General features: G+C 40.4%; 2 protein-coding genes across 3 annotated transcripts; one reads left to right on the forward strand and one right to left on the reverse strand.

Moving 5' to 3' along the window:
- The first annotated feature begins 497 nt into the window (after positions 1-497).
- On the forward strand, positions 498-14,494 carry ppp4r3b (protein phosphatase 4, regulatory subunit 3B). Its single transcript, XM_030747706.1, has 16 exons — positions 498-1,033; positions 1,569-1,624; positions 3,821-3,919; positions 5,310-5,933; positions 6,672-6,749; positions 7,088-7,204; positions 7,341-7,457; positions 8,287-8,418; positions 8,933-9,035; positions 9,139-9,180; positions 9,618-9,776; positions 9,976-10,145; positions 10,242-10,381; positions 11,245-11,390; positions 11,474-11,613; positions 11,809-14,494. Exons 1-16 carry the CDS (start codon positions 892-894, stop codon positions 11,911-11,913), a joined length of 2,370 nt encoding a protein of 789 aa, XP_030603566.1. The 5' UTR covers positions 498-891; the 3' UTR covers positions 11,914-14,494.
- A 2,190-nt stretch (positions 14,495-16,684) lies between these two features.
- Positions 16,685-25,223, reverse strand: cfap36 (cilia and flagella associated protein 36). 2 transcript variants are annotated; one of them, XM_030747963.1, is made up of 11 exons: positions 24,864-25,223; positions 24,422-24,486; positions 24,188-24,289; positions 22,009-22,123; positions 21,836-21,923; positions 19,423-19,582; positions 18,831-18,936; positions 18,513-18,694; positions 17,786-17,950; positions 17,309-17,422; positions 16,685-16,886 (listed from the first exon to the last, which is right to left on the reverse strand). In XM_030747963.1, exons 1-11 carry the CDS (start codon positions 24,967-24,969, stop codon positions 16,803-16,805), a joined length of 1,287 nt encoding a protein of 428 aa, XP_030603823.1. In that variant the 5' UTR covers positions 24,970-25,223; the 3' UTR covers positions 16,685-16,802. The 2 variants fall into 2 exon arrangements, with proteins under 2 accessions (XP_030603823.1, XP_030603824.1); XM_030747964.1 differs by lacking the exon at positions 17,309-17,422 and having other exon boundaries at positions 16,686-16,886.
- Between the last annotated feature and the right edge of the window lie 836 nt (positions 25,224-26,059).

The raw sequence follows: 26,059 nt of genomic DNA on the forward strand, positions 1-26,059 counted from the left end.
CTTGCGGAAAGCCTTCCCAGAAGAGTTGAAGTTGTTATAGCTGGAAAGGGTGGGCTGACATCATATTAAACCTTGTGGACTGAGAATGGGATATCAGTCAAGTTCATGTGTGTGAAGGTCGATGAACGAATACTTTTGGCAGTATAGTGTAAATGGGTCAGGAAGGGAATTCAGAGTGAAATTTTTTGGGCCAAATTAAATATGTGGATCATCAAGAATGAATGACTGCCACTGGCTGTTGCTCAGCAGGGTGCTGGTGGAAACTGCTGTTTGCGCCATGACACCAAGACAAATTCCTCGTATGTATATATATTTTAAAAAACTAGCCAATTCTGACTGTTTAGAGTAGACTTGAAAAACTGTTAATTTTCCGCTTTAAGTAAGTATGATGCGTTCTCTGTGAATTAAAAAGGAGCTGAACCAAATCACATCTGTACATCATGTCTAAATCAGCAGGCGGCTGTCGGTGCTGTTACCTTTCTCCACCGTAGGTGACGCGTTGGAGCTGCGGGTCTGCCATTGGACGATGCCGCCCGGAGGAGGAGACCCCGCGGCAGTTTGCGCTTGATTGACGTAGAAAAAGAAAAAGAACACAAGATCGGATTACAAGATGGCGGTCTGTGGACGTTAGCAAAGAGGCCGTTAGAGTTGTTGTGTTCTCTCTGAATGTTACAGTTTGATTTTTAGGCCCTTGTTGAGTTGATTCATGTCGTAATATGTTTATGAAATACTTACTAATATATTTTACTGCTACTGGGAACTCGATTTAAAGATGCATGTTTTATAACATGCGGGTGGAAACAAAGTTAACAGGTCGAGGAAAACACTAGACGGGTGAGGTGATAGCTTGTTAGCAGTAAGCTAGCCTGCTAGCTCCGACTCGTTTAAACCATGTCGGACACTCGGCGGCGAGTGAAGGTATATACGCTGAATGAAGATCGGCAGTGGGACGATCGGGGTACCGGGCACGTTTCGTCTACATTTGTTGAACGGCTGAGGGGGATATCGTTATTAGTTCGGGCTGAATCGGACGGTAAGTTCCCCGTTAGCATAGCAGTTACAGCGGCTAACGTTAGCATGCTAACTCCTAGTTGTTCGGAGAGAGTGCTTCGGTTGGCCACAGTGGACACCAGATTACTTTATTAGACTGTTTTTTTTTTTTTTTCCCTGTATGTGGTACATCAGTTTTGGTCATACTGCTCGAACGGTTGATTTTAGGGGCGTCCCTCAGTAAATAGCAAATATTCATTGAACAGCTCATGTTAGCATGCTCATTAGTTTGGTCCGACGGGATCTTGGTAGCATGGTACCCCTGAAAGTCTGAACCTGTAAACTTGTTATTGCTCTTTGTGGTTCATATATGTGATAAAAAGCGCGTATTGTAGTAGGGCCCAAGTCCTGCTGCAGTTTTAACTTTGTATTTAACCATTATAGTTTAATTTTTTTTTTTTTACATTATTTGTATAGTCATAACTGCTTATTTCTAGGCAGAATAATAAACCTTGTCATTAAAGAACTGGTTCTCTAACTGTCTTGAATATTTATACTCTCATATCTCTGTGCTTTAGGATCACTGTTGTTGGAGTCAAAAATAAGTCCGAATACTGCATATCAGAAACAACAGGTAAGTTTTTATTACTTGAGTTTATCTCAGCTATAGATAGCACACACGTACATACCTGTTAAGTTTTAATTATCCCAACACTGGATTGAGACTTGTTGCTGGGTAATTACCGTAATCTATGCCACACAATGGAAATTCACTGCCTGATCTGGTTGTAAACCTGGTATCAAGTAATAGTTAGGTAAGGCCATGAGTAATTACCACACATACACCACACCTGTTTATAAATCTCAGTCATTAGTCAGTTGTGATATAAAAGAATTAAGGTCAAATATTCCCTTACATATAGTAGACAAAGCATTGTGTTAAAAGTAGTTTCCATAGTTATGCAGACAAATTTAAGGAAAACAACAATAAATTGTATCACCATATTTAAAGAAAATTTGCAGTGATATTTCTGACAATATAGGAGAAAAACTAAATGTTTTATTGATGCTTTCAGGCAGCAGCATTTATAATTGTAAGATAATTGAAGGGCATTTCCATCTATTTTTCCAGTAAGCTACTGTTATTCACGACACAATGTAAGCACAAGAGTAGCTTAGTCAGTGTTTTCCAAGGAAGTTTAAGTAAAAGTAAAACATAACTGTTAACACCATTTAAAAAAAGTAACGTAACCTTGTAACTCTTCAGGTGCTGCACAATATTGTCACATAATAAAACTGAAGAATATTGTCTCCCTGGGATGTCTTGGGTCAAGCTTTTTAACCACCTGCTTAAAGCCCTGTTTTTCCACCATGTAATTGCTTCAGTAATTTCTGTCCATTGTTTGGTCTTCTTGTCTTCCAGTTTTCTTGCTTATTTTGCAATGTTGTGTGTTGTGGTGAATTGGTGCCATATAAATAAAATTTAATTTAATGGTTGGTTAACTCCACACCTAACCTGCTCCGGAGCAGGTCAACATGAGATCAACGTGTAAAAAACCACATCCCACTGAACAATCAATTTTCTGGGATAAAGCATAACACTTCTGGAAGATCGAGGGGAGTTTAGTATGCAGTTAGTAAGAGGGTCTGAAATTTTTAATGACTTACTAAAATCTGCTTCTTTCCCAGATCAGTGTCAGTAAGAAATATGAAGCAACTTTATTCCTCGTTTCTTTCCTGTTGGCTGCAAAAAGTATTAATATATTGACATGATCCTAAAACCGTGTGCTTAGTAACATGTAAAATTAGCAAGTAGGCTACTTACCACTTTGAATAGAAAATTTTTTTTAAAAATATTAAATTAGTTCTTTAATTGTCCTTAGACTGTTTCACATCGTGGAAACTGTGCCTAAAAGAAGCATCAATTGTCTCCCGCACATTTAAACAAAATTAACATCAAATCTATGTTAAATATTAATTTAGCATAGAACAGAAGTCTTCTGTCATACTGATAAGTCTGTTAACTTCAATTATCATCATTTATACAGCACACAAGCATTTGTTTATGATTTTAATGCTTTAATTTATTATTTAATAGATATAGTTGTAATATAGTACATTACATTACTATGCAGTGCTTTTCTTCTCACACATGCTGATACTATAGTGTTGGCTACAGCAGTTGTGTTGCATTAATTCTGTATTATGTGTTTAACTTTTTCATTTTGTGCTAATATTATAGTTTTCATAAAATATGCCCCTCTGCTGCCAATAGATAAACATGTTTCTGATTGGTCATATGCTGCCAACCCTGACCTTTTCATGTGGTCATTGCTAGATTGTGAAACCCTGGTTTGGCTTATTGAATTGATGACCAGCTTTGTGTGACTTCTTAGCCCAGTTGCTGATGTTAGGGAAAGTTTAACCATGTGCCAAAAAAAGATGTCCTGGGTGTATTGAACTGCCTGTTGGTGACTTTGGTTCACGTAATTTTCATACTCTGTGGGTAAGGTTGTTGTCATCCTGGAAGTATGCACTCCCACCAGGATAGAAAGTTTTATCACTCAGATCAATTTTTGGGATTTGCCCCCAAACCCTGCCAGCAAAACAAACAAGAAGGCATAACTGAGCCACCAGATCATCTATCTGTAGGGGTTAAATTTTGAGGTTTTTCTTTTAATTTGTTGCCTGTGTGTACATTTACAGGCATGTGCTTGGCGAATCCATAAGATCTCAGTATTGTGAAGTATATCTTGAATAAGTAGGCCTCCTGTGAAAGAGTTACATGGGCCATTGTTTAAAGTTTAATAATCCTTTGTCTTCATTCCAGGACACACTGATTGTCTGGTCAGAAGCAGATAACTATGACCTTGCCCTCAGTTTCCAGGAAAAGGCTGGCTGTGATGAGATCTGGGAAAGAATTTGCCAGGTAAAGTCAAACCAGAGACATATGGGGCCAAAGCTGTTTTGCTGGTGCTGAAATTCCATTAAGCCTACCACAATGGGCAAGAGCCAGTATCTGTTCATCTATTTAATAGTTTGTGTACAGGAGAAAAACTGAGAAACATTGATTTATGCACTAGAGATGTTCCAGGTTCTAATTTCTAGTTTGCTAAACAAGGCAAAAAAAAAAAAAAATTGTACTAACCAATTAGTTTGAAACTAAGAAACACTCAGATATCAAGTTAAATTTGAGAACTGTTTAATGAAAAATGTCAGAAACTGTATAAACAGTGATTTGAGACCATTAATCACATTCTTCAGTTATGAATTATACTTTTAAATACTGCATTATGAATATTGCACGTCAACAGACAACAACGAAGAAAAAAGTAAACTGATGTTAAATATATGAAAGCATGCTACTACAGTAGATGTTCACTTATTAAAATATGACAAATTAACATCCGAAAAACAAATAAATTGCAACTGAAAAGAGTGGGACATTGTGCCATGCATTATGAGTGATGCTTGTTGTTCTACAATTCATGACACCATCTCAATAAAATTCAAATATAAAGTGATGATAAAACAATAAACCATCCATCCATTTTCTTCCACTTATCTGGGGCTGGGTCACAGAGGCATTAGCCTAAGCAGAGAAGCCCAGACACTTGCTCTTGCTAGCCACCTCTTCAAGCTCATTCTGGGGAACACTTAGGTGTTCCCCAGCCAGCCAAGAGATATAATCACTTCAGCATGTCCTGGGTCTACCCTGGGGCCACTTCCCAGTAGGATATGCCTGGAATATCTCACCCAGGAGGCATCCTAGTCAAATGCCTGAACCACCTCAGTTGGCTCCTTGTGGAGAAGTAGTTACTTTACTCCACTCCCCCCAAATGACTGAAGTGATCACCCCATCTCTGAGGGAGAGCCCAGCCACCTTTTGGAGAAAACTAATTTCTGCATTCAAAATAACTAACAATAGTACGCCTAACAAAAATTTGAATCCTAGTTTAACAAAGTTATGGCATGTTTCTACAATGCTGGGGCTGGAGCTTCATTTGGTGGCATATGGGAGCATAACATTTACAATAATAATTTACTTGCATTGGGCATCAATTAAAATGTAAAACAGTTAGATTAAATGACTAGTACATCTGGTACCAACTCTTGACAATGGTGACAGTTAGCTGTCTAGTTGCACACGTCTTCAGTCTGTATAAATGTACATAACCAAAGATAATCATTTTTGTATACCTTTTCCTAGGTAGAGGTGGGGTATGGAAATTGGCCTGTAGCTGATAGCTAGGATAATGGCACCTGACTTAATACTTTCAGGTGTATTCATTTAATAACACCTTTTATTTATGGCTTAGGTTCAAGGCAGGGACCCTGCTTTGGACATCACCCAAGACCCCATTGATGAGTCGGAGGAAGAGCGCTTTGAGGAGATTCCAGAGACAAGCCACCTTGTTGAGCTTCCTCCTTGCGAGCAAGGCAGACTGGAGGAAATTGCTGACTTGGTTACCTCTGTCCTTTCTTCACCCATCCGGAGGGAAAAGCTTGCCCTGGCCCTTATGAGCGAGGGCTACATCAAGAAACTCCTGGGTCTCTTCAGAGTATGTGAGGAAGTGGAAAACAGGGAAGGCCTCCATCACCTCTATGAGATTGTCCGAGGTGTCTTATTCCTCAATAAAGCAGCCCTCTTTGAGGTGATGTTCTCGGACGACTGTATCATGGATGTGGTGGGTTGCCTTGAGTACGACCCAGCACTGGTTCAGCCAAAACGACACCGGGAATTCTTGACCAAGACGGCGAAGTTTAAGGAGGTGATCCCTATCACAGACTCTGAACTGCGGCAGAAGATCCACCAGACTTACCGAGTTCAGTATATCCAGGACATAATCCTGCCCACACCGTCTGTCTTTGAGGAGAACTTCCTGTCCACACTTACCTCCTTCATATTCTTCAACAAGGTGGAAATCGTCAGTATGTTGCAGGTAAGGATCCAAACCAAGCTATTTATGAGATGGGATTATCAACAAATGAGTGAGGTGAATATTTGTTTTTGATTAAACACAAATTTATCGAATCCATTGTGTAGTTTGGCCAGTGCGTGATTCCTGTCTGTTGTGACTAATTAAAATTTGTTTGACAAAATGCTTACAACCAGATTTTCCTGTTATGTGCGTTTATTTCTCATGTGAAATGTTAAATCAGTTGGAAAACCTCAAATAGAAAATGTGAACAGATTTAAATGTATAAGATTGTAATGACTGTACAAATAATGGATGTGGTCATTCAGAAGACTTCAGTTATTTCTTTCACATGTATAAGATGTATGTCAATTTTTGTATTGTGATGATGATCAATTAAAGCTATACACTAAAACATTTTTAATAAGTCTTAGAGTGAATAGGTTTAGGCTCATTGTAACACTTTAATGTGGATTACAATGTGGAGCAAATGTGAGGCATGTGTTACGAATAATAATTTTGTACCACAAGGTTATTTTCATGACGTAAACAGGACCTTAGAGTCCTGTCATTTCACAGTCAAGTAATTGTATTATTCTGTGTGTTTCTAGGAATCATGGGTTTATCTATTACTGGAATAATTTGCTTTTCATTCCTGTTGCACCCAAATTGCAAACCAGGATAAAAAAAAATTTCCATTTATTTTTAAGTGTGGTTTCTTTAATGTTTTGATGTCTTAACCCTACCTTGACTGTGCTACAGGAGGATGAGAAGTTCCTAACGGAGGTCTTTGCACAGCTCACAGATGAAGCCACGGATGACAGTAAAAGGAGAGAGCTAGTAAGTTAAACAAGTTTTGAAATTTTTCTGACTTTCATAACAGGGTGAGAAATGAACCGAGGAATAGAGATTACCACAGTGATTTTTATGTAAATCACCTTTTTGAAAACTTGAAATAATGCCTCATTATTTTGGTCTTTGCAACTGTCAATTCAGTTAAACAGAAAAAAAAAAACCTTGCACATTCTCAGAGAATTGAGTGCTTTTGTATATGTGCAGTATTGGACTTAAATATTTTTGTCAGTTGTTTATAGCCTGTTTATTTAATGTGATGTGTGAAATACTAAAGATCTATTTCATCTGCGCACCCCCACCCCACCCCCCACCCCCTCCCCCAGGTGAACTTTGTCAAGGAATTCTGTGCTTTTTCGCAAACGTTGCAGCCTCAAAACAGGGACGCTTTCTTCAAAACTCTGGCAAATCTAGGCATCTTACCTGCTCTTGAAATAGTAATGGTACGTTCTGGTCTGTACATGAATTTGCATATCTAAGGTGGTCATAATAAAATTCTTCTTTGGTTTGTGAATGCCCTTTTGAAATAAGTGCAAAGAATTAGTCTGTCAGTGTAGTTAAAACTCTTTCTCTGTTTAGGGAATGGACGACCTGCAGGTGAGGGCAGCAGCTACTGATATCTTCTCTTACCTGGTGGAATTCAGCCCTTCCATGGTCAGGGAGTTTGTCATGCAGGAACCTCAGCAGACAGATGATGTAAGTATCTAATTATCTTTATTAAAAAGGGATTTCTAAATTCTGTTTTTAAAAAATGTATGTAGCACAGTGTGCTTGTGATATTGTGACCATGATATTTTGGTCATTTTATATTAATCATATTCAAACTACATATTTAAATTGTGCACACCTCTGAAGTAAGTTTATACTTACTTATAAGAGCCATAGCACTTGGGATTAGTTTTCCAGCTGCTATATGATTTACATTTCATGTATAAACACACAGAACTGTTGTAGGGAATTGTTGAGACATAGCTTGATTACCATTTTTTTTTTTTTTTCTTTTTTCAAAGATGTTTTTATTCTGGCCATCTTTTGTATACAAGGCCTTAATTTTGTTTTACTGCTGCAACAGGTATACACAAGAGATATAGGCACGTTTTTCATTTAATGCCATGTGAAGTTTCTTTTAACCCTAGAAAAAAAAAAAAAAAAAAATCCCCGGGCGCCCTTTGGCTGCCCCCTGCTCCATGCTGTGCTGTGTGTACTACATACTCCATGTGTGTGATGGGTTAAATGCAGAGAATGAATCTCACTGCATGTATATGTATGTGACAAATAAAGCTCTTTCTTCTTCTTCTTCTTCTTCTTAGAACATTAATGTCAGGTGATTTTTTTTTTTTTTCACCCACCTGAGTGTGATAGTGACAGTATTACAAAACTCATGTTAGTGTTCTAGGGTTGATCTTAATATAACACTGTGTTAACTGTTTTCTCCTGTTTGTTAACTGTGTGTGTGTGTGTGTGTGTGTGTGTGTGTGTGTGTGTGTGTGTGTGTGTGTGTGTGTGTGTAATATTTGTGTTTCAGGATGTTCTGCTGATAAATGTTGTGATCAAGCAGATGATTTGTGACTCTGACCCAGAGCTGGGGGGAGCTGTCCAGCTGATGGGTCTGCTCAGGACACTCATTGACCCTGAGAATATGCTGGCTTCCACCAATGTAAGCAAAATAAACTACATTTGTGTTGATTTCCCCCACCTCCCCGTCTTTTCCCGTCACCACTCAGTTGTTGACAAAACAACTCTTCATTTAAATCAGTGGTTCTTAGAGTTTATCTGGTGTTTATATAGTGTTTCCCCACAATTTCAGTCATTAACGGTGGAAAAAGGATCCAAGTTGAATTTTAGTGAAATAAGGGTTGGCACAGTAGTGTTGTCTTGTCAGCACAGTCCTGTTTATTTACAAAACAAAGTCTATAAAGTTGTATTTATTCAACTTAGTTTTACTGAATATTTTTCCTCTAGTCATCCACACCCCTCCTTCAATGGCCCTATGTGTGGGGTTTGCCTCAAAGTTTGATGTAAAATATTTGTGCTGCCTACTGCATTATCTGACATAATCCCATATCTGTGTCTCCACATGTCTACTACCACTGCTAGATTAAAAGTGTCCATTGAGTGTCTGATACTAAAACCTGATGCACTTATAGATGTTTGTGTGTGTTTTCTTTTAGAAAACTGAGAAGACAGAATTTCTTAGTTTCTTCTACAAGTACTGCATGCATGTTCTGACTGCTCCTTTGCTGGCCAACACTGCACATGACCAAAACTCAAAAGGTGAGCTGGGAAGCACAAGTTAAACTGTTAGTGTAAAAGATGGCTAACTGTTAAAAGATGAAAAGGAAAAACTTGCTGGCTAATTTTTGTCATGCCATTTCAGATCTGCAGGAGGGATCAACAAAGATCAACCCAGTCTGTCCAGGTGGGTGTTATTTATGTTGTTAACCATTAATCACTCAACAGTAAGAAATTTGTGCATATCAAGTGGCTGGAAAGTGCTGCTCATGTAGCAAATAACATTATATTATTTGTTTTCACTTGAACCCTTCCCCAACTGACTAAATAAATGACCAACACCTCTCACTGGGTGCATGGTTCATACCTCAGTTTGTCTTTTAGAGGAGATGAAAAATAAAGTCAAATGTTACGGTAGTCAACAGACTATGAAGAACAGTTCTAGAGTTGCAAATTATTAGGACACATGCTGAGGATACACAAGATCTGGACCGACTCAAAAAACTATATATTCAAGGATTGTACAGTTGCTTTAAATTGAGTAACAGAACTATCTGGCTTGTGTTTGGAAATGTACCTGGACATTGCTGCATGTCCTGACGTGATTTGGCTTTATTTGTGTAGACAACTTCCAGACAGCTCAGTTGCTGGCACTGATCCTGGAGCTTCTGACCTTTTGTGTGGAGCACCACACCTATCACATCAAGACCTACATCATGAACAAAGACCTGCTCAGGAGAGTGCTGGTCCTGATGAACTCAAAGCACACCTTCCTTGCACTTTGTAAGTCGCCTGTGTTCTGTCAGTGTTTATTCTGTGTTCTGGTTGAACCTCATATACAGGATTTGTTTAACCATAACTGGGTTGTGTATTTGCTGTAGCTCACTCGAAGCTCACACACGAAGACAATTATTGATGTTTTTCTTCAGAGCTGGAAGCCGATGCTGCATCATTTTTACAAAGTCTCTTGTTTTTGTCCAAGGTGCCCTGCGTTTCATGCGCAGGATCATTGGTCTGAAAGACGAGTACTACAACCGCTACATCATCAAAGGGAACCTGTTTGAACCTGTCATTAATGCCTTGCTCGACAATGGGACCCGATACAATCTCCTCAACTCTGCCATCATAGAGCTCTTTGAGTTCATTAAAGTGGTGTGTAAAAGCACAAACTCTACCTTAACAAAAAGCGTTCACTGCCATTGTTTTTGCATTAAATATATGATTTTTTTTTTATCTTTTGCTTTCCAGGAGGACATCAAATCTCTCATAGCTCACATTGTGGATAACTTCTACAAAGCGCTTGAATCCATTGAGTATGTCCAGACTTTCAAGGGCCTGAAAGGTCGATACGAGCAGGAAAAAGACCGGCAGAGCCAGAGACTTAATAGGTCAGTAGCCTGATAGGATGCAGGGGTCAAACCATTGCTGTGATCTTTATCAGAGGTGTTATTATGATTTTTTTTTTTTTTTTTAAATAAATATCTTTTCTGGCAGAACGGTGGCATGGTGGTTAGCACTGTTGCCTCACAGCTGGAATGACATCTCAAAGGTCTGGGTTCGATTCCACCTGGGCCCGGTCCTCTCTCTCTGTGTGGAGTTTGCATGTTCTCCTCGTGTCTGCGTGGGTTTCTTTCGGGTACTCCGGTTTCCTCCCACAGTCCAAAGACATGCAGTTACTGGGGTTAGGTTAATTGGTCACTCTAAATTGCCCGTAAGTGTGAATGTGAGTGTGAATGGTTGTCTGTCTGTCTGTGTTGGCCCTGCGGCAGGCTGGCGACCTGTGTACCCTGCCTCTCGCCGTTATGTCAGCTGGGATAGGCTCCAGCCCCCCCGTGACCCTGAACAGGATAAGCGGAAGAGAATGGATGGATGGGTATCTTTTCTGTTTTCTCCTTCACATTAAAGTTTTTTAAAAAAAATAAATTTTATAACTCTGACGAACATGTGTGTTCATACAACTGGTTCTTGTGAAGGAACACCTTTAAAGAATTTCGCTCTGACACTGACTGATTGGATTTTAATGGCCAAATGTCAACTTTTCTAACATAATGGTTTTCAAAAAGCACTTTTGTGGCCATTGTTCAGCTTCTTAACTCAGTAACAGGAGGGACAATTGACTAATTTATATTTGATCAAATACGGAATCGAAAACACAAATTTTCCACCAATCCGCCTGGCTGTCAGAGACACAGGGTGACCATTCTGCTTGTGTAGATATCTGTATCTCATGACGCAGTTTTCCCACCTGTAGATATCGAAGAGATGCACGGTCTTTGGATGAGGATGAAGAGTTGTGGTTCAATGATGATGATGACGATGATGATGGAGAGGCAGTGGAAAAGAGAATGGGAGATGACTTCTCTGACAGCTACGGCAAGTACATGGAAGCCAAAAAAGGTAAGCTTCACTTTATTACTGTGTGCATTTTCCTGAATAGCTTTCCCCAGATTTCAGTCTGATCACAGTTTGTGTTGCTGTAGGAGCTGCCAACGGAGCTAACGGTGCCAACAACAATGGGAAAGCTGCTGCCATCCCACCTGCCTCACCAGCCGTCACTCCAAACAACAGTTCAGCTTCTTCTGTCAAAACAGTTCCCCTTCCTGCCACACCAGTAGTGAAGGTAATATGTCATGTTGAGATCTGAGGAAAACTTAAACTTTGTCTAACTTGGATAGCAGATGTTCTCTATTTGGAGACAGTAATACAAAAGTACAGTCTTTAATCGAAGTCTCATGCTGAGCAACAGTCCTGCGCCCCTGCAAAAGGTACACGTCGAAAGAAAACTGACATTTGTGAATCTTGTTGTTTCTCTTAGACTGCTCTGGTTGGTTTGGTGGACTACCCTGACGATGAGGATGAAGAGGAAGAAGATGAGGAAGAAGAGCAGTCTCCAAGGAAGCGGCCTCGTTTGAGCTCCTAAGACTAATTGTCCTCTATTTGGTCATGGTGGACGGACACTGAGTCCCTTCCAGCCCCCCTCCTCTGGTTGTCTCATTGGCCTGCCTGCGCCACCTGTGAGTCTCACTGAAGAGATGGGCAAAGATGAGCCCCTGCCTCACTTAGTCCCTCCTGGTCTCTGCACCTGCGTCTCCCTCAGTAAAAGGAGACGAAGTTTCTTTTTTAGAAAGAAAGATCAATCTTATTTACCTCATTCTTTTCAACAGCCTCTTCAGGGAGATTCCCAAATCTCTTCTTCCACCTGAGAACCTCACTGACCCTTTGAAAACTCATCTCTCGCCTCTTTCACTCTTTCGTGCTCTCTTAGTTCTCACTTCTTTCTCCTCACCCACCACCCTACACACCAAGAAGACATTGAAGTCGAAATTGGTGGCACAGGCGTTCCCAGCTCAACTGTGGTAATATTGCAGAAGTGGCAAGGAAGCCGTGGTCCTACAGGACCCCTCACCTGCTCTCAGAAAAAAAAAAAAAAAAAAAGCCTACCATCCTTATTGAATCTGAACCAATGAGCTCCAGAGACAGAGAAAGTCAGATCACAACCAGCCAGTGTATGAACTTCTCAGCAGGCCAGTCAGGCTAGCAGGACTAGCCGTCATAGTTATAGAAAGCTTGACTGGCTGAAGCTGTGTGTGCTGCCCTCCCAGAGAACTGCTTACTTTTGTCGGGGATAGAGGGACATCAGAAAAATGCTAAAATTTTTAAGACAAGGGAGCTGACCAATTAGACTGGGACGAAAACTAAGAACCAGAGGAGCAGGACTCAAACCTTCAAAAGCCATGTTGTCAGTTTGGTCAAGGCACACACAAACACACACACGCACGCACATACACACACAAGACTGTGTTAGCCAGAAAGTCCTGTATTTCATGACTTTGTTAAAAAGTACTGTACAGACCTTTTTGTTCCTCTTTTTAATCATTTGCCCCAATGTGATTTTTGAAAGGGGAACGAGACCCCCTACTTGCTTGTGTTATTTTTGTTGTCGCACAGAAGGGTGGGGTCCCCGCTCATCCTTTGAGTCCAGCTCATTTGATTCAGTGTAAAAAAGAAAAAAAAAAAAATACAGAGAAGTCACAAATGCTGGTTCAACAAAATTGCAGTAAAGTTGTTTTTGCAGCCAACATTTTGAGGATGTCTGGAATTTTGTACTAAAGTCAATTTACAAACTTGGCGTCCTCATTACAGTGCAACACATCATCAGCCCAGTTTCTGTAACAGGTTGGCAAACCCAAGCAGTTCATGTGCAGACATGTTTTAGGATGTGCAAAGTCTTGCCGCCCTCCTCCCGGACAGAGCTCAGGTTCAGAGTTTAGTTTGCATCAGAAACAAAAAAGCTGCCCAACTTGTTGGGCCACAGCTGGTATAAAAGATGAACGTAGCCACAGTGGCATCACCCACTGGTTTGTGAAGTCCTGTTATAGAGACTTGAGCTAAGCATCTTGGTGTTTTTTAAAATCAGATCTGACAAGGGAGCGGAGGATCTTATTGTGAGGTAGGATACTGCACGCTGGATTATACCCTGACTAATCCTCTTTTCTGATTCTATTAATGTCCATAATTTTACAAAATCAGCTTCATGTTTTATTCAGTATTACCTGAAAACCGGTTGAAACCATAAAGTCATCAGCAAAATGTTTACTGGGGTCACAGAGCAAGCAAGCCAAAGGCAGGTTTCCCATGAACTTTAATATTGAAAGTCTTTTTGCAACCAGAGTTGGCTCCATCCACAGTGGTTTTACTTCTCAGACTTGGAAGCTACGTCCATGTTTTCTACTGTTTTCTGGCCAGAATAACACTGCTAGATGGTGAAGAATTAGATATATTACTGTGGAGACTGCTTCTAATGAGTTGAGGTGCTAAAAGGGGCTTTTGTTTTCAGTTTGGAGGTTCAAAGTGTAGTGTTCTGCTCTGGTTGAGATCATCTTACTCCTAGAATTTATAGCTCATTTCAAGTTTTCTTCAGCCTGTTTAAAAAAACAAAACAAAACTACAGATCAAAAGTAAGTTTAATGATTTTTTTTTAAAACAGTTTATGAATGAATGGATGATCTGTTTTTATTAGTTGCGATAAATATGATTTACTTTACGCAGTCAATGCAGTGACGTTTTTAAATCAAACTGGTTTTGGTGGGGAGGTTTTCTGCCAACACAGTGGTGTGATGAAGTGGGATCATTCTATTGGGTTGGAACATTTCTTGCGTTGCTACTTCTCTCATGGTCCCAACACAAGCACACAGGAAGATGAAGGGAATCAAAACTGGGTGTTTAAAAAAAAAAAGAAGAAGAAGCTAAGATGTTTATGTACAGCTACACAAGCAGGAGGGTAGTGGACAAGAAAATGATTGCCAATGTGCTTTACAGGAGTTCAGCAGCACTTGCAGTGAATTGTCTTTCCTCCTGTACGTTGGCTCCATCCAACAATGACTGTTTCTGCTCTCCCTTGATGAATTTGTACCAAGTGCATTTAATACCACCATCCATTCTTAACATTTGTATGAATTTATTTGATAAGTTTTGAAATTAAATGTGACCCTGACATTGAACTTGTGAATCTAGCTTTGTTTAACAGCTTTGTCTAACAGTGTCTCGATTTGACAGTCTTCAAGATTCAAAACATGAGTTTTTGACCAGTTTAGTACACTTGGATCGTATTGCTGTAAATAACATCAGTTTTATGATGCTGGCAATTCTTGAAATTGATTTAAAATTACTTTTAATGCTTAGGATACCAGAAAATATTAAAATAATGGGCATATGGGCTTTGACAGATTTCACATTTCATGGCGACAGTATATTCTTTGAATATATTTGTGAAAACATGGCAACTTAGAATGAAATACAGCAGCTCTCAGGATGAAAAAGCCTTGTTGAGGTCAGAGGAGAAAAGCCAAACTGCTTTGAGCTGATACAGAAAAATAACTTACAACTAAGGTATATAGAACATCTCTGAATGTGCAACATGGTGTAGCAGACGCGCTACAGCAGCAAAAGACCACACGTGGTGCTACTATTGCTGACCACGTCCATCCATGATGAGTTCACTACTCAAATGGCCTCCAAAGTCACCAGATCTCAATCCAATCCTGTGGTGGAATGGGCATTTTGCATCATGGATGTGCACAATTCTGTCTGCCATCACATCAATATGGACCAAAATCTGTTTTCAGTATGTTGTTGAATCTATGCTATGAAGAACTGGGGCAGTTCTGAGGGCAAAAAGTGGCTGGTGAGTTTATATGACAGAAAATAAGGAAAGATGAGATCCCACTAAGCACCCGTCATTGAATTCTAGGTTTTTGTTTTAATAAACTCAGGTCTAGACTGCAGCTTGTTTCTATAAAACATTTTATTAAACAGCATACATTATATCATTACAAATAAACTGGTGCATTACAATTGCTTGAGATGAAGACTCTTGATTAGTTTGCAGATAAATACGGCACTCCTCATAGAAAACGACACACCGTTCTCTTGGCCCCGTATGAACACGTGATAGTGTGGTCATCTTGGCAACTTTCACAGCGCTCTTAACTGTGAACGATGTACCAGCTTCCCCTTTGGAACGCTAACACCAGAAAACCAGTCTGTGCACTGGCTCCAGCTAACACTACCTTTACCTCAGAGTAGGGTTCTCCCTAACAAATCTTGTACCATTATTAACAACTGTACCACAGAGTCATCACATTACAGCCATTTATGACATTTTTGACTGTCTAGAAAGAAGCAAGCCAATGTGTGTTCAAAACCACTCCTCCAGACATATAAGCTAGTTGTAAGAAGTAGCAGAATGAGATTCAGACACACCAGGAATCAGGATTTCGTGCCATTACTGACAGATGTAGTGTTGCACAACAGTAAATTTTTACATCTACTCCACTGTGTGACATTTTTTGGGGGGGGAAAAAAACAAAAAGCTCATTCTCATTATGACTCAATATGAATCTGCTGCTTATTTTCTTAATTGTCTTTCAATTTAAGAACACTGAGAAGAAATTTTTTTAAAACCCCTTTTTCTTTGAAAAGTACAAAATCTAAATTCCTTGTTTACCCCTTTGTATGTGACAAAATATATTACAATTCTCACATTTTTCCTTAAAAATTACAAATGGACTAAAATCATTAATATTTGTGTTTTGATTGGCCACCTCAATGCTAGATGTTTCTAGAAAGTAGTGTACACACTGAAAATTTTTTTTTTTATATTCCACTTTTTGAGGGAACTAATGATCTATAAATGTAGCAGTTAAACAGCACCTTTTAACCGTAGTAGTGCTTTCAAAGTAACACATTCATACACTCACACACCAACGCAGGTGGAGCTGCCACGTAAGGTGCTGGCTTGCAATCCGGAGCAACTTGGGATCCAGTGTCTTGCTCACCGACACTTTAGCATGTTATGGGGCTGTGGCTGCACCACCAAACCTGCAATTAGTGGACAACCCACTCTACCCCCTGAACCCAAGATGCCCAGTTTGCAAAGTATAATTAAAGTAGAAGCTGATAAGGAGTAATCTTGGACACAAGCACGTGCGTCTGCAACTGAAAGCATAAGTCTCAGAGCCACTGGCAGGATATTGCCTGGCTGTTCTGTGTGCTTCGGTTTGATTGATATTTTCTGAATTAACTCAGTTCAATAAAGACAGTAACTATCAGACCTTGAAATACTGTTTGGTCTGTTATGAGTGCCACTTAAAAGAGCCCATACTTATGTCTCAACCCCCCCCCCCCCCCCCCCCCCCCCAAAAAAAAAAAACAAAAAAACAAAAGTGATTTGTGTTATGAAATATGTGGCAGTATACAGGAAGCAATTTGTTTGATTACCAGAGTAAAATATTGCATTTTGAGAAGAAGTCATTTCTTGATCACTTCCTCTTTCAGCTTGTCAGCGAGGTGCTTTCTCTTCTCAAGCTTCTTTTTCTCCTCAGCAGATATCTCCTGTGTGAAGAGACCAGACCAGGAAGCAGAGTTAGCACTCACAAGCAGTGGCTTTAAACAAAACGTGGAAAAAGCAGCGACTAAAATACAACCAAGCGCGTGTGTATACATACATTACACGAGTAAGAGAGCTAAACAGAAGCAGCTATGTTTTTATTTTGAAGGTTAATAAATCACATCTAATGAGGAACAGATGATGAGTTAATTCTTTCAAGGAAAAAAAAAAAATCACTGACTTCAGTTGACAGACCTCATTTGCTTTGGTTTGTGGCAATAAAATTATTAAGTTAAAAAAAAAAAAGCTCTGTACTTGAGGGATGGAGACTTTGAGTTGGTGAATGAATGAAGGGAATGATTACTAAAAATCAGATCAGCACACAAGACATGAACAAGTACACTAGGACAGGCAGCTGATGGATCACCTTCTGATTGGAGGAGCGCTGTGCTGGAGGAGCACCATGAGAAGGAGGAGAAGGAGAAGGAGGAGGAGGAGGTGGGGAACAGGCCCCATTCCTTTGGGACTGCCCCACTGACTCCTGACAGGGCAGTCCAGAGCAGAGACAAGTAGATGGAAATGAAGAAGAAAAAGAACAAAAAAGACGGGAGGAAGAAAAAGAAAAAAGGGAGTAAATGTAGGTTAAAGAAAATATGAATAACTGTTTGGTCCTGGATTAATGAGACAATGCACAACCAGTGTTAAATGACCTTTATAAATTCTTTCGGGAACTTAAATAAGCCACTATGAGTGTGAGTGTGTGCCCAATCAAAAACAATGTGTGCACTTAGGCACATTTTCCCCCTCAATACATACTCTTAGTGCCAAAGTGCCTCCAGCAGCTGGATAAGCATCATTGTGAAGTGAGACATAAAGAAGGGGATCAGGAACAAGCTGCATTTACCGGGGTAGTGCTGGGTACCGGTGGGGGGCTGCTGGGTGCCTCCTCTGGCATGGACGACTGCTTGGTTTTCTGCTGTTCTTTTCTCAGTGCGTGGAGTTTGTCCCGCTGCTGACGCAGATATGCTGCCCTCTGCTGGAGCTGCTCCTGCTGTGACGCTGATAACTCCTGCAGGCGAGTGCAGGTGAAGTTCAGATGAGGAAATAAATGTGTATCTACCTCTTTTGATGATTGATTCACTCCTTGCTTGTTATGTCTGGTTTAAAAACACCAAGACGGTGACGGCAAAAATGCTCAGCTTCACAACAAGACTTCAGAAACTATGGGTGACGTCACTAATGTGATATCTGTCTTTTATATTCAGTCCATGTGTGAGGTTTCCTCACTTATATTCGGTAGAGAAGAATTTAATATTCCACCCAAGCAAATCATATGAAGCACAGTATATCTCAGTTGTTATGACACAGGTCATAATTTGTATAATTTTGTGATCATCTGTATTTAGAGCAGCTGGACACCATTGTACATATTTATGTTGGGGAGGCAGGTAAGAAATCTGTATTTTATTTTGTTTCCTTTCAGTTATTGATAATTTAGTTGTTTAAAACTTAAAAGGTTTTTTATTTTTTTTTATTTTTAGCCATGCTGACTCTGATATTGTCTATCTAAAAGGATACGTTAAACACTTTTGTTTGGAGTGCACTTCTGCTTTGCAGTCTCACAGACTCACAGTATATGGCTTAGAGAAGCCAGCCTCCCTGTGTGCTTCCTCCAGCCATGCCTCGCCTGCAGTCTGGCTGCTGTTGCTCTTCTCCCCGGCATGAGGACCGCCGCTGATGGAGGGCTCACCAGATTTTACAGGAGCTCTCACAGCTGGCAGAACTCGGGACCCCACACCATTACTGCCACCATCTATAGGCACATAAATAAATCACTTTGACAAGTTGCTGTTCTCTCATGTTGGTTGTGTGTTTAAAATTATACATTAAAAAGCTTAATGTGTTATCAGTAACGTTAGTAAGACTACCCTGCTTCTCTTCTAAGTTACCTGGTGTGGGTTTAGAGGAGGAACTGCTCCTAGCTGCACTTCTCTCACCACCACCACCTGTAGCAGCTGGCTTGCTCCCTTCTTTTCTAACTGGGTTGCTGTTAACCTGGAGGTAAAGACCCATTGCAATGAATACAAGCTGTAAAGATGATGCAAACACCAAATAGTAATTCTGCATGTGCATTTAAACTGTCTCCAAATAATGTGCAAACTTTAAATGCCACAATATTACCCAACAAATAGGCTGGTATAGTAGATAGTACATACAAGATGCACTGATACCTAGGCTTCTAATATCATGTCATCCTATCTGTTAGCTGAATGGGTCTACTATACCTCTGTTAGCTATTACAGATACAGCTGAAATGGCATCTTAGATCAGACAGTAAACTGTGATGTGCTTATTAGATCATTGATTAACATGCTACTACATGGCTTAGCTTCAGGCACTACATGGAAATGTAGTTAGAGAAACTGTGCGAGATAAAGTCCAACAAAAGGTATACATGGCATCCATAAGAAGCCTTATTAATTTGTACTACTTAGCTAGTCTCCAGGTCTTACTTGGCTCACACTGCTCATGATGCCTCACCTTGGCAGGATTGATGTGTTGGCTGAGAGCAGAGGAGGTATTCTTGGCTTGATCGCTCTCTGCCATTAGCTTGTCAGAGCAGCCACTGGAGGTGGAACCAACCTCTTTCTCCAGTAACAGCCTCCTGGACATTTCCTCATCATACTCCTCTTTTGATTTTCTAAAAAACAAGAGTCCAACATAAGCTCAGGACCAACTAATTGTTTCAGTTCTTATTATTTATAAATCAGCCCTCGGGACGAAATAATTTCTGACAAAGCCTTCATTCAAGAGCCCATTCGAAGGGGTTCACAGTATGTTTAGTAGTTCAGGTGTGATAAGATCCTTGGTAATTTAGAGCAGTGTTTCCCAAAGTCAAGAGTTCTGTGGCCCACTTAAAAACCAGAAAACCCCATAACTTTTTATATAAATAAATACATTTATATTAATATGCAACTATACATTCTTGTGATTTCAAACTGAATTTCTGTTATTACTTCGGCCCCTTGCAGTACCTTCACAGCCCTCCAGGGGCTAGTGGACCACACTTTGGGAACCACTGATTTAGAGGTAAGCTTGTTTCATTGTCCAGTTAGCCCTTGGCTGACAGCACTAGTAGAAACTAGAATAAGACAGCTGCATTCGGGATTTCCATGTGCTAACCACGCTTTGCCCTAACCTGCTCGCAGGCATCACCCGGGCACCACACATAGATCCCTTAATTTGATTTATTTAATAGCTTAAATTATCTCAGAGGAGACTGTTGCAAAGCATTCACTAGCAGGTGTATGGAAACACAGAGATACTGTTGCTGGAACTGTGCCTAGTCATAAATCCTGTGAGGATTTTTATAGCATTCTAAAGGACTGCCTGGTTATTGACAGTACATTCAAGACATCTGGTTTAACAAAACATATCAAAAACACTGGATTTAAAGTCATGCGAGTACAGAATAAACATAAACTTGCAGAATTAAACCTAGTTTAACACTGATCATCAAAACAGGAACTCTGCTTCAGTTATACAGCTACGATCAGAGTTGAAGGAAAACTATTCCTATGCGGTGCAACTAGGTGCTTGTAGAGAAGCTAAAAGCAGAAAAGAACTGTATCACCAGAAAATAACTGAAAATGCATCCTAGTTAACAATTTAAAGAAAAAAATGTTCCTTTTCAGTTGCCAGTATGCTGGACACACTGAAATGCATCTTTTGATTCTGTAGATTACACTGAAATTAAAAGAAACTGGTAGTAAGCTGGAAAGGAGTCGAGGCATGATGGGTGGGATAGAAGAGATGAAAATACTGTTTTTCTTAGCTGCATGTTTTGTGTCAATCCCTCCAACCTAAATTAGCTGGACCCTAAGGAGCTTAACTGTGGTCCCATTTGACTCAGTGTGTTCTACTTGGCCAGGCACTCAGTAGGAAAATCCCATTAGAAAGGAGGGGTAGGAGCTTCAGGACACCTTCAGTGAGGGTGAGGGATAAAAATGTGGAAATTTCTTAATGGTATAGTGAACAAAACAAACTCAGATTTACTTTAAAAATAACTGAATGAACTGATAAGACAGAAAAATTCCATTCAATTAGGAAGAATTAAGAAAAAAAAAAACGCACAGGGATGTGAGCTAACTCATAATTGCTACTCATATCATCATAACTCCACAATTTTTGTATTCTAAAGTTTCTTTAGTAGTTTCTGTCAGAGACTGTCCAAAACCCAGCTCACATGACTCCTAAAATATCAAATCCTTTTAACAGATGCGCCATAAAACAGAACCACAGCAAAAAATTAGAACACTCTAAAGGGGGCACAATCGACTGTGGGGATGTTTGTGTGCGTATGTGAATAAAGAGATCTCAGTTCAGCATAACCGAGGATGGCACCACGGCCCAGGGACAGTAAAAATCTTTGCTGGGCAAGGTGACTGACCAGCTTGCTTGCTCATTTTGGTTTTCACTGATTTATTCACCTGTGAATGTGTATAGCTCACCATGTTGAGCATGCAGACCATGTGCCTTAAGGCTATTGCACATTTTAAAGTGTCCCCATTTACTTTATGTCTTTCTCCCAGCTTTCCTGACCTCTCTCCACTGTCCTATCCACATAAAAGCCCCCCCCAAAAAACCCAAAACAGCTTCTTTCAGTTGCTCCCTTATTCAGAAGGAGTTGCCTCACCACAGCAGATAGATTAGCTACTGTTTTACAGCACCACAGCACAACTAAATTAAGAAGTTCCCGACCTGAGATCTCAGAAATTCTGCAGATTTCTTTTAAACTTTACTGCAGGATCACAACAGCCACACAATATCGGCAGCATTAATACCTGGAGCATAATATTTACCCCACTACATTTATTTTCAACCTTTCCAAGCTCAAACACTTAAAGAGTCAGATGAGAGAGAGGGAAAAGAGCAAGAGTTAAAAGAGACTTACTGAAGAACCTCCTGCAGGATTTTCATCTCTTGCTGCTGCAACTCTGTCATCACGTCCACACCATCAGTTAGACACTCTGGGAGGGCCCCTACACACACATACACACACTTTACTTGCAGCTTTGGCTGTGCAAGCGTGTGTTTGGATTCACTTTACATGTTAATCCAGCCTACCGTTCCTTTCTTTAATGACCCTGAGGGCTTGGAGCTGCAGCTCCATGTTCTTCTGGACCATCAACGAGCGAAACATCTGGAAGTCATCTGTAGCGAGAACTGGCTGAAATACTGCCTGAAGAACAAAAACCAGAACATCAGTGATGTAGTAGCTCATCCAGCTCATGATCCATTCACAGGTTACTATAATGTGTGAAGTACAGGGACGAAGTTATGAGTTTTGCCATTGGTTGGCTTTATTGAACAAATTAAATTAAATGACAAAGTCCATTGAGAAGTTAAAGAGGCAAACAGTCATATCCAGGAAAAAATTAAAATTCTGACCAATCCTGTAGGAGGAGCAGCAATTTCTGTGAAAATTAAAAAGTGGCTGCAATATGACCAACATCACCCTGACTTTGACCATAATTTGGGTAAAGCCCCATTGGGTGATCCCTGTATGCAAGTGTGATTAAATTCTGACCAACACTGTAGGAGGAGCAGTGATTCTTGCTGACTGTGGATAGATCTCACTGCACTGTCAGCCAAATGAGCTAATAAAAACTTTGTAAAAAATATATAACAATACCACATGATAATGATGACTGAACAGCAATGAAACATGCGTTATATATGATACATACTCATTATCATTGTAAGTGTGCAACTGTAGCTACACTGATCAAGCATAACATTATAACCACATGCCTAATATTGTTTTGGTCCCCCTTTTGCTGCCAAAACAGCCCTAATCCTTCGAGACATGAACTCCACTAGACCCCTGAAGGTGTGCTGTGCTTTCTGGCACCAAGATGTTAGCAACAGATCCTTTAAGTCCTGTAAGTTGCAAGGTGGGCCTCCATGGATCAGACTTGTTTGTCCAGCACATCCCACAGGTGCTCGATTGCACTGAGATCTGGGGAGGCCAAGTCAACACCTCAAACTTCTTGTTGTGCTCCTAAAACCATTCCTGAACCATTTTTGCTTTGTGGCAGGGAGCATTATCCTACTGAAAGAGGCCACAGCCATCAGGGAATATTGTTTCCATTAAAGGGTGCACATGGTCTGCAACAAGGCTTAGGTAGGTGGTACGTGTCAAAGTAACATCCACACGGATGGCAAGACCCAAGGTTTCCCAGCGGAACATTGCCCAAAGCATCACACTGTCTATGCTGGCTTGCCTTCTTCCCATAGTACTTCCTGGTGCCAGGTGTTCCCCAGGTAAACAACGTACACGCCATCCATGTGATGTAAAAGAAAACATAATTCCACCATCTTCCGTTACTCCATGTTCAAGCAATGTTGCTTGCATGCCCATTACTGGTGAGTTTTGGCATCAGGACAGGGGTCAGCAGGGGCACCCTGACTGTTCTGGAGCTACGCAGCCCCATACACCACAAACTGTGATGCACTGTGAACTCGAACACCTTTCTATCAGAACCAGCATTAACCTTTTTGGTAATTTGAACTACAGTAGCTAGTCTGCTAGAACGGACCACATGACCCAACCTTTGCACCCCATGTGCATCAGGGAACCATGGCCGTCCATGACCCTGTCGCTGGTTCACCACTTCACTATAGCACAACAACTCTGTTTTTTAAATTGGCTGTATTTTCTAGGCCCTAGGCTCATTTAAGATGAACTGATGTGAAGTGGGAAAACTGTCCTGTGGGATAACAAATCCAAATTTGAAATTCTTTTTGGAATTCATGGATGCTATGCCCTCCAGGCAAAAGAAGAAGAGCCAACGAAAAGCCAGCATGCATGATGGTGCGGGATGCATGAATGGAAATATAACAATATATAGATAAACAGTGCTTTGTTTTTTTGGAGAAGGCCTTGCTTAATTCAGTAAGACAATGCCAACAAAACTCTGCCCCTTTTACTACAGCATATAGAAAAAGTAGTAAGTATTAAGTACCTGCAGTCATGACCTGTCAGCCTGTTTGTGCAATATGCAGCAAAAAAAAAGAAAAAGAAAAATACAACAAAGAAGGCCCTAAACTGCCGAAACATTGTATGAAGCAATAATGTGAATGTTTTAAAAGAAGTGGAAAATCTGAGCCTGTCCAAACTTTTTTGAAACCTGTTGCTGGCATCAAGTGTAAGTGGGCTTATGTAAGCAAATCCTATCCTTGATTGTCAATTCAGGTTAGCTGGCAGGTTGACAGTGGTGTGCAAACAGGAAGCTTAGACTACCTCCAGAGCTTTAGACTTGGCAAAGGGAGAGGTACACGCATCCAGAAACTGCTGCTCGTTGATGCCAACCTCTTGCATGTAATTCTCCAACAGCTTCTCCACCTACGAAAGCAAAGCAGCTCACAGCAGTCCATTCTGACGAGTCAGCAGTGTGAAACGACTACTGAGTGATGCTGATGAGGCAATGACAACAGGCAGCTTTTATTAATCCCATTCTATACAAATTGTACTTACCAATTTCTTATACTGCTCATGGATTTCTGTGTATGATAACTTATTCTCATCTTCGTCGTCAAACACTGAAATATCGAAAACACATAGTTGATAGAAATTAACTGTGCCCACGGAAGCATTTTACAGACTTCGATATGCACACTGGCTTTAACACACATAAGTTAATAGACAAAAACCTGTTTGTTGGCTAAAGTTGGTTACATGCAGATGTATTTACTATCTGTATTGTAGTAAGAAGTGCTGTCGTTATTTCCGTTTGTATCGTGTAAAGGCACAGGAGGTGAAATTCTGGTACTACTGAGTCGAAGTGAACAAAACTATCAAATAGCATCTCTTACTTGTTAGCGTTAGCTTAGCCACAGAGCTAACGGTGCACAGCTCCAGAAAGGCTCAAGTCTAAGACTAAAACCACCGCATAACCTGTTTGCATTTTTTTTTTCACCTGTGCATTTGTTTTCCATAAAGTCCGTGACAGGAATGACCCACTCGGGACTTCCGAGGTAGCCAACGATGCTCTCTAAAACCCATTCACCATCGTCCTCAGCCATGTTGGCTGTCGCTGGGGGACGTTAGCAGCAGCAACAATAACAAAAGGCAGCAGCAGCCGTGGCACGGTGTTGTTCTTCAGGTCGGCGCAAGCAGAACAACTCACACAGATGGAAAAAGACATCTGGTTTGTCGTCCCTCATAAACTAGTCCCCATGAGTCTCAGTGGCCATTTTTTCCATTCTCGACAAGGCGAAGACTCTCCGGGTAGAAGTGCGCAGTCATGAATTTGAGAGTGGAGAGTGGTGACGCCTAATTGGTTGCTAAGGTAACCATTACGTCAGCCCGCTGCTGCTTGAGCCCTCGACAGGTACTGACACGGAGAGGCCGCTGAGGTAACTATTAAAAACTCCCAGACTTACCGATGTGTGAATAAGGTAAATACAAAATATATGTATATACGTTATTGTTCTGTGGTATGGGGGTACAAAACACAGTAGGTTAAAAATAATGATAATTAAAAAAACTTTAATTTGTATACTAGATAAGTAAGTATTATAACTGCGTTAACCTTAAGCTGCATGCTGTAATTGTTTATGATTTAGTTTCACTGCATTGCTAATGTACAAAGCACAAAACAAACTGCTTATAAACTGTACTCAGAGACTGAAGAAAGATACAGCAGTTTCTTTTAAAGGAGTTATCAGGAAAAATATCAAAGTAAAAAAAAAAAAATCAGATGATTTCTAGATGGTATTGCATGGTAGATCAAATTCGAACTGTACTTCTTTGCATTAACAATCCATCAGTTTTGACAGACATCCATCGTGTTTTACAGATAACTGTAGTCACTCACTGTTCTACTGCTCTCCTCACCTCTTCCATACACAGTGATGACGATTTAAACCAAAAATTTTAAATTTGGATTCATAAGATCTGTTGCCACTAATTTTCAGTCCAGCTCTTGAGTCATTTGGCACACCTCAGCCTTTTATCCCTCTTTCCCATCTTTAAGAATGGCTTCTTGATAGCCACCCATCCACTGAGACCATTTCTGATGAGACTTAAAGAGATGGAAGGAAAGCCAGATCTCTAAACAGGCAAACATGGCCCCACCCACACCCAGACACACAGAAACACAATGCTAAGATG

Source organism: Archocentrus centrarchus, chromosome 15, assembly GCF_007364275.1.
Source record: "Archocentrus centrarchus isolate MPI-CPG fArcCen1 chromosome 15, fArcCen1, whole genome shotgun sequence".
In the NCBI taxonomy this organism is placed as follows: domain Eukaryota; kingdom Metazoa; phylum Chordata; class Actinopteri; order Cichliformes; family Cichlidae; genus Archocentrus; species Archocentrus centrarchus.